General features: G+C 37.0%; 1 protein-coding gene across 9 annotated transcripts in view; it reads right to left on the reverse strand.

Annotated features, from left to right (window-relative positions):
* The window catches only part of dennd5a (DENN domain containing 5A), a 74,823-nt gene that overhangs the window by 38,248 nt on the left and 21,568 nt on the right, over positions 1–15,007 (reverse strand). For 5 of the 9 annotated variants that reach the window (XR_010005261.1, XM_062977777.1, XM_062977711.1 and 2 more), the window contains exons 2-5: positions 10,029–10,100; positions 9,360–9,469; positions 6,723–7,383; positions 1,061–1,248 (exon numbers count right to left, since the gene is read on the reverse strand). Coding sequence is in view for 8 of the 9 variants with exons in the window: in XM_062977777.1 (XP_062833847.1) it covers positions 1,061–1,248; positions 6,723–7,383; positions 9,360–9,469; positions 10,029–10,100 (1,031 nt within the window). In the remaining variant the exon portion in view is untranslated. Of the gene's footprint in view, positions 1–1,060; positions 1,249–6,722; positions 7,384–9,359; positions 9,470–10,028; positions 10,101–10,784; positions 10,834–15,007 lie in introns of those variants that run through there. The other 4 variants (XM_062977827.1, XM_062977751.1, XM_062977638.1 and 1 more) reach the window with 2 other exon arrangements.

Raw genomic sequence — 15,007 nt, forward strand, 5'->3', positions numbered from 1 at the left:
GATTTTTATTCCAAATGGAGCTCAGGAGGGTTTTAACAGTGAGAAAGGTGGTGCTAGGGGCTAAAAAGGGAGGCAGGATGGGAGAAAAATACCTTCCCTCATCTCAGCTCTGCTTGGGAGTTCCATTTGTGAATACTCACTCTGAAGAATAAAACACCACATTCAAGCAGAATCTCAACTGATTGACATAAACTGCACTTGACATTTGGCAAAAAGAATTAGAGAATTAGAGAAGTTTGGAATTGGTAAGGTTAAGAAAATAGGACATATCAAATTGAGAGAAAATATAAGTGGAATATCATTACCTGTTTGTTCTATTCAATCTTGCTGGATTATTATTGAGATTTGTATCATTCTACTTGTTTACAATAATAACAATTAAAAAATCCCAAACAACATACAGAATTGTAAAATACTTCTTTATATAACCAGAATATTGTCTATAACTTAAGAGTGCTTCATGCAGAAGTTTTTAGTACTACTAATCTAGAAGAATTGTCTAGCTAGCTACCCTGTTTCTCCGAAAATAAGACATCCCCTGAAAATAAGACCTAGTAGAGGTTTTGCTGAAATGCTAAATATAAGGCTTCCCCCCGAAAGTAAGACCTAGCAAAGTTTTTGTTTGGAAGCATGCCCGCTGAACAGAACACCAGAGTATGCAGGATCAGTAAATGTACCTACCATAGATTGTTGTACATGGAAATAATGATAGTAACAAGAAATTCTTGATAGGGTTCACAGTTTGTCTGGTTATGCTAGTTTGTGATGACAACTACTGTACAGTATATAATAAATGTTCAATTTTTTATGTTCAACAATAAATGTGAATTCTTCGTGGAAAAATAAGACATCCCCTGAAAATAAGACCTAGTGCCTCTTTGAGAGCAAAAATTAATATAAGACACTATCTTATTTTCAGGGAAACACAGTATTACATTTTGCTACTACAGAGAACAGACAGAAGGCGTGGTGCAAAAACCTCTGTGAATGAGACAAAGTATCCTAATTTAAACTTCTCTCTGTAAGTTTTTTTTTAGCAACAGTGAAATACCACACTAACCTCTTGAGGGAGCTCTAACTTAGACCTGTCATCTAGTCCATTGGAGTGCAAGCCCATCAAATAAGGGACAGGGGCATCTAGAAAATGCAGAAGAGAGGCTGGAAGGATGGGAACATATACATGCTGCCACTGGAATGGAAACATTAGTGCTGTGATTGTCTCAGCCACAGTCATCAGTCTCTGGTAATCTGAAAGAAAAACAGGAAATCATTTCTCACAGAGTTAGAGAGCCTCCTAATAATGCAATCAATAAGGAACTAGAAATAATATTCACAAAAATAGGCAACTAACCAAAGCATTACACCAGGGGTAGGTAACCGTTGACCCTTCACATGTTGATAAACTACTATTCCCATCATGCCATATTATAAGCCACACTGTCTAAGGCTACATTGTGCAATACAGACTCTAAAAAGAACAGCTGTTGAGATTCCATGCAAAGAACAAAAGGTTTTATTTAAGAGTGACTTCAACTGACTGAAGATTAAGGAGATGTGTGAAGTACACATCAATCTTTAATTCTCCCTAATGCCCCACAGTATTGCAAATGCAGGGAAGAAGTAAAACAAGCCTCTATTCAATCTTCAATAAACTAAATTGTGCCCACCCCCATATTATACTGAACCATTCCACCAGAGAACAGTCAATTTAGTTAAAACAGTTTTTTTCCTGTACTGTAGTAGTATTTTTAAAATCTACATACAACACAACAGTTAAGATCTCAAGAAAAGTTCTTACTTCTTACTAAATATTCATATGGCTTAGCTGACCCAGAAAGACTATAAATTCCCAAGCCTTAAGATATATTTATCCCTTATGGGGGAAGGAAATAGGGCAAGAACAAGCTAGATCCCAACTTTGTTTTGATGAGATACTTTAAAACAATATATAGAAAAAAGCTAGTCTTTTCTGCTTAACTGACTATCAAAATAAATCTTTTATACATTTAAACACACATTATTAATTTAATCTGAATATTTTGGGGAAAGACATTTTAATATATAATGTGAAAAAGATGTACAATGATGTTTTTTCTATGAATGTATGTATCATCAACTGTATTTTCAACATACCACGTTATTTTGGCAACCTGATACTTAAAAAAACAAATATGGATTATTGTAGAATGTTTCATGTAAATGTAACCTTAATTCCAAATCCAAGCTAATTCTCATATGCCTCTTTGAAAGTGCATTATTACTAATGCAATAAGAAATATGAATAGTAGATTGGAAGTGGGGCAGCTGCAATGCAGCAGACACAATGGAAGAGATAGGTAAAAGCCATGCAATGTATATCATCAAATAAAAGCCATGCTTATACTTAGGTCAATACATATGGAACACATTCCTCCTGTTACAAATATGTGTCTGAAAGAATAAATGTGCAAATCAGGATAGGGCAAATGAAAAGATATTCTGTTGCCCATGGAGCCTACCAACACTACTCCAAGTGTCTTGAGCTTCTGGCCTCAACAGGTTACCCCTGGCATAGGACCTTCAGAGAGTTCATGTTTTAAGGACCTAAAGCCCCAAGGCAAGCAGGTGTGAGACAACTAACATCTTTGGTCAAGAAGGGGTCCAGGCTGAAAAACAAGGCAAGACTGGGCCTTGCTGGGGAGGTGGCCCCTGAGTAACAGCCCTGTTGAGGTCAGACTCAGGGGTGATACTATGCTGGTGGCAATAAGTAATGAGTGACTGCTGTACTAATTCATTTCTCATTCCCTTGAATCTGGTCCCTTGGGGACAAGGTGGATTGTTTGTCCAAGTCCTGACTGACCAGCCTGACTCTGCTCCCCTTGTCTCAGGTATAACTGCGGGATCTTACCTTGGTAACAAAGAGAAGGATATCAAATTTGGAGAAAGGATATAAAGGACTGATTTCTAGATTATACAAATATATTCTAGAGTATAATCTGGAAGATAACCGCATAAAAACAATAATGATTTTTTGGGCTAGAGATTTAGGGAAAAATATAGACCTGGATAACTGGGAATACTTATGGAATAAAGGATTTAACATTTTAACAGTGGGGTCCATTAGAGAAAACATGTACAAAATGTTCTATAGAAGTTACACAATATCTGAATTAATGGCTAAAATTGACAAAACCCAAAACCAGGAAAGATGCCTATTGGGATTTGTTTCAAGAGAAAATCAGTAAAGATAATATAGAAATTTGCCAATATAGTTTTGTGGCTGGGAGAATTACAATAGCAAAATCCTGGAAGGAGGAAAAAGAACTACTCATTAAAGATTGGAAAATAAAATTAGTTGAATATATCCAAATGGCCAAGCTCTCCAAAGGTTTAAGGGGAATAAACAATGATGAGTTTGTTAAAAAATGGAGACTTGCCTTTAAGTATAGATTTGTATGAGGAATGTATTAATGTAATGGAGGGAGATGGGGGATGGTGGTGGGGGAAGAAAAGGGATCTATGTTAATTGCTATAATAACATGTTTCATGTATATGTCTATGTTTGATGTTTTTATAGTTTTAAAGGTTTTAATTTACAGTTTTATGTTTTTGATTTAGATATGTGATATATTTATATATATATATATGTGAGGCATTGAATATTGCTATTTATTATGTTGTAAACCGCTTTGAGTCCCCCCAGGGGTGAGAAAAGCGGTATAGAAATGCAGTTAATAATAGTAATGATAGTAATGATGATAATAATAATGATAATGATAATGATGGTGATGATGATAATAATAATAATGATAAAGATAGAATTTTGTTAGGTACTAGTTTCATAGGGTGTGGTGTTGGGAATCATGGGGAAATAATGTGTGTATTTTAATTGATGAAATATGGAAAATTGTAATTTTTTTTTGTTTACTTCATATTACACAATTTAAAAAATTATACCAAAAAAATCTGCAAGAAGGACCAATGAGTTCCTCTTAGCCATGTCCTGGCTGCTGGTTTCCCAACCCTCTCCATGGAGAGACTTCCCTGCCTGTAGCTGGAGTTGTCTTAGGGCTTGTCTAAACTGATGGGGGGGAAATGTACTCCCCTCATAGTTGCTTGCAGTGGAGCTTTTTTATTTCTGAGGACTTAAATACAGCCCCACAGGTTCCCTGAAAATCCATGGGGAGGGCACATGGTCAGTTCTCCAAGGGGGCATTGCTATGTGCAGGGGGGGGGGGGAGTTAGCACTGGACAGAACAGATTGGTGCGCGGTACACAAGCCATCCTATCCTATGGGAATGCAGGTGCATGGTTCCTTACACTTAAAGCAGAAACATATATATTTGCATGCAGGACTGAGAATGGAGGGTGGTGTGACCATGGCCATGTGGCCGAAAATAATTTAAAAGACTGGAGATGTAGACCACTCCCTTACACCCAAATGAGTTCTCCAATTATATCAATCTCTCTGCAATGTGTGTAGTGTTGACAGGATCACTGTGAGGCCACTAAGGAAAAATATGATACAAAACAAGTTTTTTGGTCAGTGTAGACAAGTTCTGTGATGAAACAGCTACTTTTCTGTTGCAGAGGCCCTGCCACACTCTCTGCTTCCCTTGAGCCTTCATTCATCTGTCCCAGAGGCTTTTATCTTCTTCTGGCTCCCTCCTTGGCAGCTGTGCCTGTAAGCTGAGGTGTTCCAGGCAACCAGCCACTCTCCAGACCTGCTGCAAGCATCTCTCCCTTTAATAAGGGCACAGCATCCATGGGGTCTGCTCTACTCCACTACAGTGGGTATCTGCTTTCAAAACTGCCTACTGACTTACGGTAACCCAATCAATTTCATAGGCAAAAATCCTCAAAAGTTACTTGCCACTGCCTTCCTTAACCGTTTTATTTTATATTGTTCTTACTATGTTTTATTCTTGTACTGTATTTTGAATTCTTTGTTTTTTGGGCTTGGTCTCCATTTAAGTCACCCCGAGTTCCTTCGGGGAGATGGAGGCGGATTATAAGAATAAAATTGTTGCTGTTGTTGTTCCTCTGAATTACAATCTACAGCATCTGATATTATTTGGCAGTTTCACATTCAAATACAAACTAGCCTCACTCTGCTTAGTTTCTAGGATCAGGCAAGATCTGGTGCTATTGAGGACTCCATCATATTTACACTGCCTATTCACAAATAGCATTTTGATATTGCTAGGTATAAAGAAATAACAGGTCACACACAGTCCATCCTTATCTTAATAACCAAAACATCTAGCTTTTCAAAAGCAGCTATATCTTTATTTTGTCTGGGAGTATCTGTTTCTGCCTACAAGCTGTTTCTGCCTACGAGCTGTTTTCTAAGAATGCAAAGACATGGTTATTTCAGAAAGCTAGGTGTTATGGGTGTTAATCAAGGAAGGGTAGATAAGTATCTCTAGCAACAGTGATGGAACTTTTGCTTCAGCATGGAGCAAGGTATGCACTGAATAAATCAGTATCTCCAAGTCGTTGCATTTCTCTCACACTGCACTGGAAATATGCAGAAGTCTCTTCCCTTCTCATAGATTTTAAAACAGAGGAGGTTTCCAACATTCATTTTGTAACATATGTAACAGTTCTGAGTTAAGGTTAAATCTCAGCTTCATAAGGTAGTGTTGCAAAGAGGCCTATAATCCATCCTGATAAAAGTATAGAAGCAGTGTCTGGTCATAGCATCATAGAATTGGAAGATACCACAAAGGCCATCCAGTTCAACCCCCTGCCACACAGGAAAATACAATCAAAGATTCCCAACAGACAGCCATCCAGCCTCTGCTTTAAAACCTCCAGAAAAGGGGACTCTACCATGCTCCAAGTCAACATATTCCACTGCCAAGCAGCTCTTACCATCAAGATATTCTTCCTAATGTTTAGATGGAATCTCTTTTCTTACCATTTGAATCCATTGCTCCGTGTCCAAACATCCAGAGCAGCGGAAAACACGCCCGCCTTCCTCAATACATTATTTTAAGTATTTAAACATGGCTATCATATTTCCTTTCAGCCTTCTTTCCCCCAGGCTAAATAATATACCCAGTTCCCTAAGCCACTCCTCATAGGGCTTGGCTTCCAAACCTTTAATCATTGGTTGCCTTTCTCTGGTCTTTAGCCCTCATTGGCGGCGGGGGGGGGGGGGGGGGGGCTGGTTTAGACTTAGTAAACAGAACAAACTAAGCATTTCCAAGCCTAGAATCACTTCTTTATCAATCAAATAAAACATATATATATTACCAGATGATGGAGTATATCCACAATAATTTGTATTTTGCTAGTAATTGCAGAACAGTGTTATATTTTCACAAATTTTAGTATTTATAATCTGCTTTTTCTCTCCATAAGGAGACTCAAAGCAGCTTATACGGCTTTTATAACCCATTTATCAAATAGGTATTTTTATCCAATTATGTTTGCTGAAATGTTATGTTTATGCTAAACCTTTAATAATTTTATGATATAAGAATAAGAGTGAGCTCAGCCATCTTTTTGATATTTACTCCTCTAACTTAGCTAAGGCCAAACCAAATCACCCTCAGACATGCCTTTCAACATAACAAGTTTGGTGCTTTTAGCTCACTTTTATTCCATTAGCTAGGACACTTTCAAGAGATATTTAAATATTTCTTTTTCTTATGGAATCATGCAAATGTACCAGTGACAATTTGATCTTTATTATGACCCTGACCATCATTCCGAAAAAGCTGTATTATACTCACGCTGTGAATAAAGCAGTATCTGAAATTCCAGGAGGGCACAGGTAAAGAGTTGGATCATATTCTCTACTCCAAGTAGCTCAAAGACTTCTTTAACTGGAAAGTCAAACAATGGCAGTTCATTGGTGCTTGGCCTCTGGCATATAATTGGTCCATAAACTCCTGAAAATTTTAGGGATCTCCCTGCTGGAGGAAGAGGAACTTCATAGAGTATGTTGTAAATAAAGCTTTCCAAAGGTAACGGTGGTGGTTGAGGTGATGTTACAGCTTGGTGGAGTTGCTCAAGAGCTTTCCTACATGCCTTCATAAAAGACATTGGAGTTATCAGACAAATGCACTTGGAAACATAGAGGGTGTCTCTACTAATGTCATATGAATTAAATCGCTGTAGTTTTGATATGGAGGATCCATTACAGTCTTCTATAGTGCTACAGTTGTCTTTATGATTTGTAGGAGGAGTATGAAGAATATCATATTCCGCGTTGTGCATGTGATACAATGTCTGCATTGCACTACAGATTTGTTTGCTGGTAACTTCCTCATAAAATGTCAAAGAAAATCCAAAAGTTCGTGACCCATCTTCACGAGTAATGATGAATGAATGAAACTGAGGTTCTCTGGCATCAGCTTGTGTCTTGAAAGATAGGCCCTTAGGCATACATAACTGAGAGTGGGGAAACAGAAGAAAAGATATTACATTAGTAATTTCACATTCTTAGTCACTAGGACTTAAAACCTAACTTCTTTCCATTAGAAAAACAAAGTTTGCATTAATAAAAAATGTATTTCCTGTCTCCTTCTATTATGTATCTCCCAAAATCTGTTCCTGGAAGTTAGGGTGCATTTCAGATGAGAGGAAATCAGATTGAGTTGTTAATCATTCACTCTTGTGAACAGAGAAACAGTTTAGGATGTAGGACACTGTGTCTTATTTTATACATGATCTCTTTAAGTAGCCATAAGGACATTTTTTTAAAGTTTTAAAACATTTAAATTATTGATAAATCAAAAGAAAAAACCCACAGAAGTTAGTTAAAATACATATAAAATGATCAAGAATATGAAAAGGAAACATACAATTGCAAAATATCTGTTTAAAATAGTTGATTCTGTACATGTTTTATAAATTGATTTTACTTAACATGATAAGCTGAGCTTGGCATTTTTGATAAGCTATTTTGTTAATTAAAAGCACTGGGTTTGATACGTTTTGTAACTATCACTCTTTTGAAGGAATGTGTGCTTTCTAATTCCAAGATAAATTAATCTAATGTCAAATTTATACAATATTTCATGTTGCACAAAATTAAGCAAAACTGCTGTACAGAAATGCTCCCAGAGCATACAATAATAAGAAGCAAAGAACATGTGGCCAACACCATCAATACGACATGCTGACATATCAATAGATGTGAGGTAATAGTATACTTAGTATACCTGGTACAGTCTCCATTATTTTCCATACATCTTTTACATAATAAAGTTGGCAGTCTTTGGAGATTATATTGTAACAAAATTTAAAAGGCAGCTTTCTAACAAAAATTACTACTACTACTACCCTCTTAGGTTCAAATTAATTATAAACTGAGATGCTGCCAAATCAATGAAACTTCACCCATCAAAAGGCTGAATTCTACGCTACTGTTACCAAATATTAATCTATCCCTTATGTAGTCCTTAAGGATCATTTTCCCAGTCAAGTACACCCCAGGATTAGTATTCTGCTGAGGATAAAAACAAGTGGGAAAACAGAACATAAGGAAAATATGAAACGAACTGGAAATTGTGGTTTTCCACTTCTCATCTACATGCCCCTTCTGTTTTTCAAACCTTTATGTTTAAATTGATAAATTTACTACCAAAACATGTAGTCAAACATCACATTAAAGCAATTCACTTCTAGGTCAACAGGTAGAGATATATTTAAACTTATAACACTGCCAGGTAGACACTTTACCCAGGACCATAGCCAGAAAAAAAATTGGGGGAGGGGGGTTGAAACTTTTATTTTTTTAGTGAATCATGAAAAGTAGTTCCATAACACAAAATAATTTAGAAATCAGGCCCCATCGATAAACTTCAGTGGACACACAAGACAGATAAACTTCAGTGGACACTCTTGGAAATTTAGTTAATCAGTTAAAATTCATGAGTAAACCAGTTTTTTTAAAACCTGAAAAATGTCAGGGGGGGGGGGGGGGTTGGACCCCTACCCCCCCCCCCCCCCCAAACCGGCTACAGCCCTGACTTTACCCTTATTACAAATACACACACTTGGGAGAGGGATGGCTGGGCATGAAAGATATAGAGGCTTTCTCCAAAGTTAAGAGATTGGGAAATATTATACCAATGTGATAATATGAGTATTTTTAGGAAGCCCACATCTTGTATTTCTGGGATTTCTCTAGATATGAATATGTGCCCTTCCCTCTCTTGTTTAGCCTCAGAAAGCCATGTTCAAGGCTGAGCTGTAGCTTGAATAACACAACTTGTTCTGTTATGACTTTTTTGCCCAATTTCAAGAAAAAGAAAAAAAGGTTATGCTAGTTAGTTTACATAAATATGACTTCCTCCTGGATCGGTATCTAAGCAATGGTGCAAGTGAATCAGTAAACATTAAGAACACAACAAATTACCAACCATTCCCACTGCATCTTGATCAAAAGGATTCCATTCGACATTTTCAGGATAATGAGCAAGAACTTTGGACTTGAATGTGCGTTTCAATGGAGTTTGTTCAAAATTTTCACCTGAAAATGAAAAAAAAGTTAATCTCAGTATTTGCATCCTAAGAGTATGTGCATAGATACCAGAAGCACATGAAGAAGTAATATGATTAAAGTCAATTATTTCCTTTGAGAGAAACAGGAAATATAAAATAGTGATTAGCAAAAGAGAATAAGTAGAATGAGTTAGAGCACAGGTAAAACCTCTGCATACAATTATCCATCTGTGCCTTTCCATAAATAAGCACAATCAAGCTCAATTATTTTAGAAACTTTATTTATTTAAACAATGGATGTGATACATGCATGTTTATTTGTTCATCAAAGCAAACCTCATTTTAAAAGTAATCTAAGAAATGCCCAAACAGATAAAAGATGCAGAGGTTAAGCTAAAAGTTTAAATGCAACAGACCAAGTGAATGGCTTTATTTAATAGGTAAGCCTGGAATCCATCATCAATAAATCTGCTGTGAAGAGAAATCTAGAAGGCACAGAATGGTCAAAGGACAGAAACACTAGAAAAGAAATGTTAATATGAATTGATGTTTTTTTTTAAATTATTTTCCTCCTCCTTTCGTTTTACCTTCTGCTGTACTTGAAATGAAACGGCCACCACCATCTTGGGCTTTAGAGGCCTGTATATACTGGCATAATGCTATATAACAAATAAAAAGAACATGACATTATAATTTAATACGGCAAATTCTTTTTATAGCAAACTCTGTTTCTAAACAATGTTTTCAAACATACATTCTACAGAACCAGCGCCTGAATGGCTGCAGTGTGCACAATGCTTTATTCCTCTACTGTGCAATCCTATACCCTTACTTTGAAGTATATACAGATTTCTATCTCAAACAGCAGGCACATTTTAACACAAAATAACTTTCTGCGTTAAATAGTCTAATTGAATAAAGACAATTTACATACATATTGATTTACCAAATAACTATTGTTTTATCATTGTTCTAGCTGATACTCTCAACAAGAGTTAGGTCTATATATTTAATTATCTGTTCTGAAATCATCTGAATACCATGTGCACAGAACAGTGAGAATACTGCTACATAAATTCTAAGTGCAACTTTTATGCAGTATTCAAGTAACTATCCATTGATGTTCCCAAACAGTAACTGCTCACTCATATTCTAAAACATAATTTACCCTACCTTTTACCTTGAAAAAAATCTCCTTTTAACATTTGTCATTCTCAATCTCCTTTCTTTAATTATTCTAATAGAAAATATTACTGAATAACCTGTCATCAGTCCCGCTTCCAGTCTTTGGATTGCCCATGAGAAAGACCCCTCCCTCACTGAACCCAACTCCTTATCCTCACCTACGTCACCACTGCTCATGTATTTGTCTCTCATTCTTCTCAGTGTTAGCTTGCTGTGAGAAGGCAGGTGAACCATCAGTAACAACAAGAAGTAGAATCAGTAGTGTCCTAAAAGAAATGTACAGTGCTCCCTCGCTAATCCGCGGTTCGGGTTCCGCAGATTCGCTATTTCGCGGTTTTTCCCATCCGGCCCACCCTCCCCCTCCCCCAAGGAAGCCTCACTTGACGGAGCCTCGCAGAAAAAAGTGAGAGGGGGGCAGGCGGGCGGGGGGGCAGGCAGAGAGGCCTCCTCGGCTCCCTTGGTCGGCCAAAGAGGAGAGGGAGGGAGGGAGGGGCACTTCCGGAGGGCATTGTGTCCGCAAGAGGAGGGCCTTCCTATCTTTTTTCCTTCCTTTCCGGGTGGGGAGGGAGGGAGGCCCACGGGAGGTGCATGTGCAGAGGGGAGGCCGTGCGCTCCCTTCGGGCCTGGGCTTTCCTGCGGGGAGGGGTGGGGAGGGGGTGGGGCCCGGCTGAGCTGCCTGAGGTGCCCTGATTGGCTCCCCAGCCCCGCCCCCTCCTTGTCCCGAGAGTTCTGCTCTCTCTTTCTCTCTCTCTCTCTCTGTCCTGCTCTCGGAGCCAAAGGCGAGTCAAGGGGCAAACATCCGCCCAGTCGCCTCACGAAGCCACGGAGACCCTAGACTCAGAGCAGGAGGCTCACGGGGCTCTGGGCAAGAAACAGGCCCCAAAGCCCACGGGAAACACTCACGGGGTGTGTCCAGGCTGCCTCAGGAACAACAAGAAATACAGTACAGTATGTTAAAAGAGGAAAAGAGGGATGGAGGGAGGGGGGCGCTATATTTATTGAAATAAATAGAGTGCTGCTACTTTGAAGTTTTTCACTTTTCGTGGGCAGGCCTGGAACCTAACCCTCGCAAAAAGTGAGGGAGCACTGTATGCCTAAGTAGGCGCTAAGCAATGCCCCTGGCCCTGCTTGCCTTGATACTTATCAAATCAAAATATTATGTTTAATTAACATTCAAATACTAAACTTTTTGGAAGCTGGTTTGCTATGCTACACCATACATTTTTCATGCAGCCATTAGCTATGTCATTTGGCAAACCTTACTCACAATACCCTATGGAGACATCCATCCTTTTTGCTCCCAGCATTGGGTAATCAAAAAAGTATACAAAAATACCTCCAATAACAAAGAACCTCCTTTTTTATAAAGTGTTTTTATGACTCTCAAACAAAACCTTTCCCTTCTTGTTTTCTGTCTAGTTGGGTGGTTTTTAGCATTAGCATTGGGAAGATGGTAAAGGAGGGCTTCAGAGACACCGGCTTTTGATGTCAGGTCTATAAGTGGTCTTCTTTTTTGTGGTTCAGAAATAACATTCCTTTCATATTATTTCTGCTAGTGGTATCAAATTTTCTGTTAAAGAGGAAACACACCTACTTCATGAATTGAGGTATTCCTGTAGTGACATTGAAATAGGTTTCATTCTGGAAAATTCGGATATACAGCCATGGAGTATTTAATATAATTGAATGCCCAAGAGCAATGTCTCAACAGGATTTTATGGCAATAGCCTTCCCACTTTACTTGGTAAGAATATAAATGCTTTCTAAATAAAGAATTTCTTCTATAAAATGAAACTTTGTCACCTTCATCAGATGAATGGGAAAATAAGTAGGCAGTGGATGACAGCTGCTACAACAATAAAGCAAAATTACATAAAGCAACATGCTTCAAATAAACACAAAGCTTTTATCACCACCTGCAAAATAATATCATGGGGGAAGCTGTTTCAATACTTCATTTATTCCCCTAATACATCATAATTATGCAACAGAAGATGCTGATTTTGAAATTGTTTTTGTGTTCTCTTCTAATACAACTTCACTGCAGATTACACTTCTATATTCATTCAAAATGCTCACAGAATCATCAGAGCATAAACTGATTTTGACAAGATATTATGTCATACTAGCTTTCCTTTTAATATTTTTATAATTTCTTCTTGACAAAGTTTCCAAGTTTCTCCTTGAGTTAGGGTACACAAATATGACCTGCAACAAAATGTTAGCAATATAAAATGTTACCACACAATGTGGCTATCAGCCTTCCTCCAAGATACTCTCTATCCTCTCTTATTCCTTTTTAAATTACTGTACCTGGAATGCTACCAAACTGGATGCAAGCAGTCTGCCTTATTAATAGGAATTTTAAGGGCATCTATACTTTTTCTACTTATAAACCATCTGTTTTTCTGCCATTTCACCTGACCTTTTCTCTCTCCAGAAAATAAACAACTGCTATCTATGAATGAAATAAATATTTGCACATTTGTGACCAAATAAAGAATGCCAAAAATATTCTCAATGGCCACCATTTCTTTTTACATATTGGGAGGTTTTTTGTTTTTTTTTTACAAAAGCATCATTTGTGTAAAAATAATAACAATTTTGCAAAACCTATGGTATTTCTATGAACAATAATGTTTTTGTGTAAACAAAAGTCCCAAAAATATGAAACATCAAGAAATGTGAAGAAGTAATCATAACTTTGCCCAATAGGGAGAAAGAATTTAAAGACTCGATTCATGTATTCAAGAATAAAATAAGCAATGATTTCATCCCTGTTAGTATCCTGCATATATCATGTCAGGGAATGCTGGGTACTGAAAATATGAAACATTTAGGAGTTAACTTTCCATAAAGAATACAAATCCATATAGCTATATACTGTATGGAGTGATTATGCACTGATAGAAAAAAGTTCTGTTGGAAGAGATTGGGAACAAGACACACACTTGGTATAAATATTCTAAAATATATAAAATTATAAAATTATAAAAATTAATATTACAAGATGCCTTTATAAGAGTTGAGGTCTGAACATTAATACTAATTCTGCTGGAGTGCCTGTAATTAAAGGTGACAATGATCTTTTTCTATTAAAAAAAAACCATTCAAAACTTACTGGCAACATCTCACTTGGTTATCACTCCTAAACAAAAGAATACTAAAGAGTGAACTGGAACTCATCCAATCGGGGACTTATTGATTATGGAAAAACAAAGTCAACAAAAACTCCATAGGGAACATAAGAAAAAATTGGCAGCCCGCAATTATTGTTTGGCAAACTGAGCTTTTAAAGTGGATAAAAACAAACAAAAGGATACACCGATGATAAGCCATCTTTGGAAGAAACAGGCTTCTATGTTATTTGTAGACAATTCTATTTTGCTTATTTTATTTTAGGAGTATCTGTTATTTGCCTTATTTTACCTTTTTAAATGTAATACATTATAACTAAATAAATGGCAAATGGTCATTTGTACACTGCAGGTTTCCTACCATCTTCCCACTGTATCGCTTCACCAAAGAAATCACCTAAAGTATTTCCAGGTAACAGCTTCCATTTATGAATGAAACACCATCCAGCCAAACCAGTTTCATGAGCCAATATCATGTATTTGTCAAAGGCTTTCATGGCCGGAATCACTGGGGTGTTGTGAATGTGGCCATACAGCCCAAAAAATGCACAACAACCCATCATGTATTTGTCAGATGTGACATTTTCTAACCTTTCCCTGTGTTTTTCAAAAGGTGAACTACTTATTGAAGAGAACATATTTTGGAACTGTCATGTAACAGTCTAAATTGCAAGGAAGACTGCTAGTTAGGACAATTTCTGACGGACACTTTGAAACTAAATGGATATATTCCTGCATTTGTTCATTAATACAACAGCAGAAGATTCTCCAGAGGAATCAGTTACAAACAGAACAGAAATGGAGATGGAATAATAAAAAACAGTATCTTTAAATAACTGTTACTTTTATCCATGCACTTTCTCAATGACCCTGATCCACTTAACACAGCAGGGGGAAAATGAAGTACAGTACCATTATGTAGCTGCTCTTTCATTCACTGTTTAGCAACATATACAAAATTGTGGTCTATTTTTTAAACAATCTTAAATGCAAACATATGTTAATTTAACTAAATCTCAGTATATGCCCTTCTGGTCCCAAAATTCATCTGGAAAGCAAATCTTGGGTTTTAGAAATACAATTGTGATTGGGAGCTCAATAAGTCATATTTATATTATTTCACTTCCATTGAAATATTTTTCTCTTTTCAAGCTCTAAGAGTGACCAATAATCTATTGATCCCTTAAGTCAATGTGATGATACCAATTAACAAGATAAGCCTATGTATTAACATCCTTGTCATT

This window comes from Anolis carolinensis, chromosome 1 (genome assembly GCF_035594765.1).
Source record: "Anolis carolinensis isolate JA03-04 chromosome 1, rAnoCar3.1.pri, whole genome shotgun sequence".
In the NCBI taxonomy this organism is placed as follows: Eukaryota; Metazoa; Chordata; class Lepidosauria; order Squamata; family Dactyloidae; genus Anolis; species Anolis carolinensis.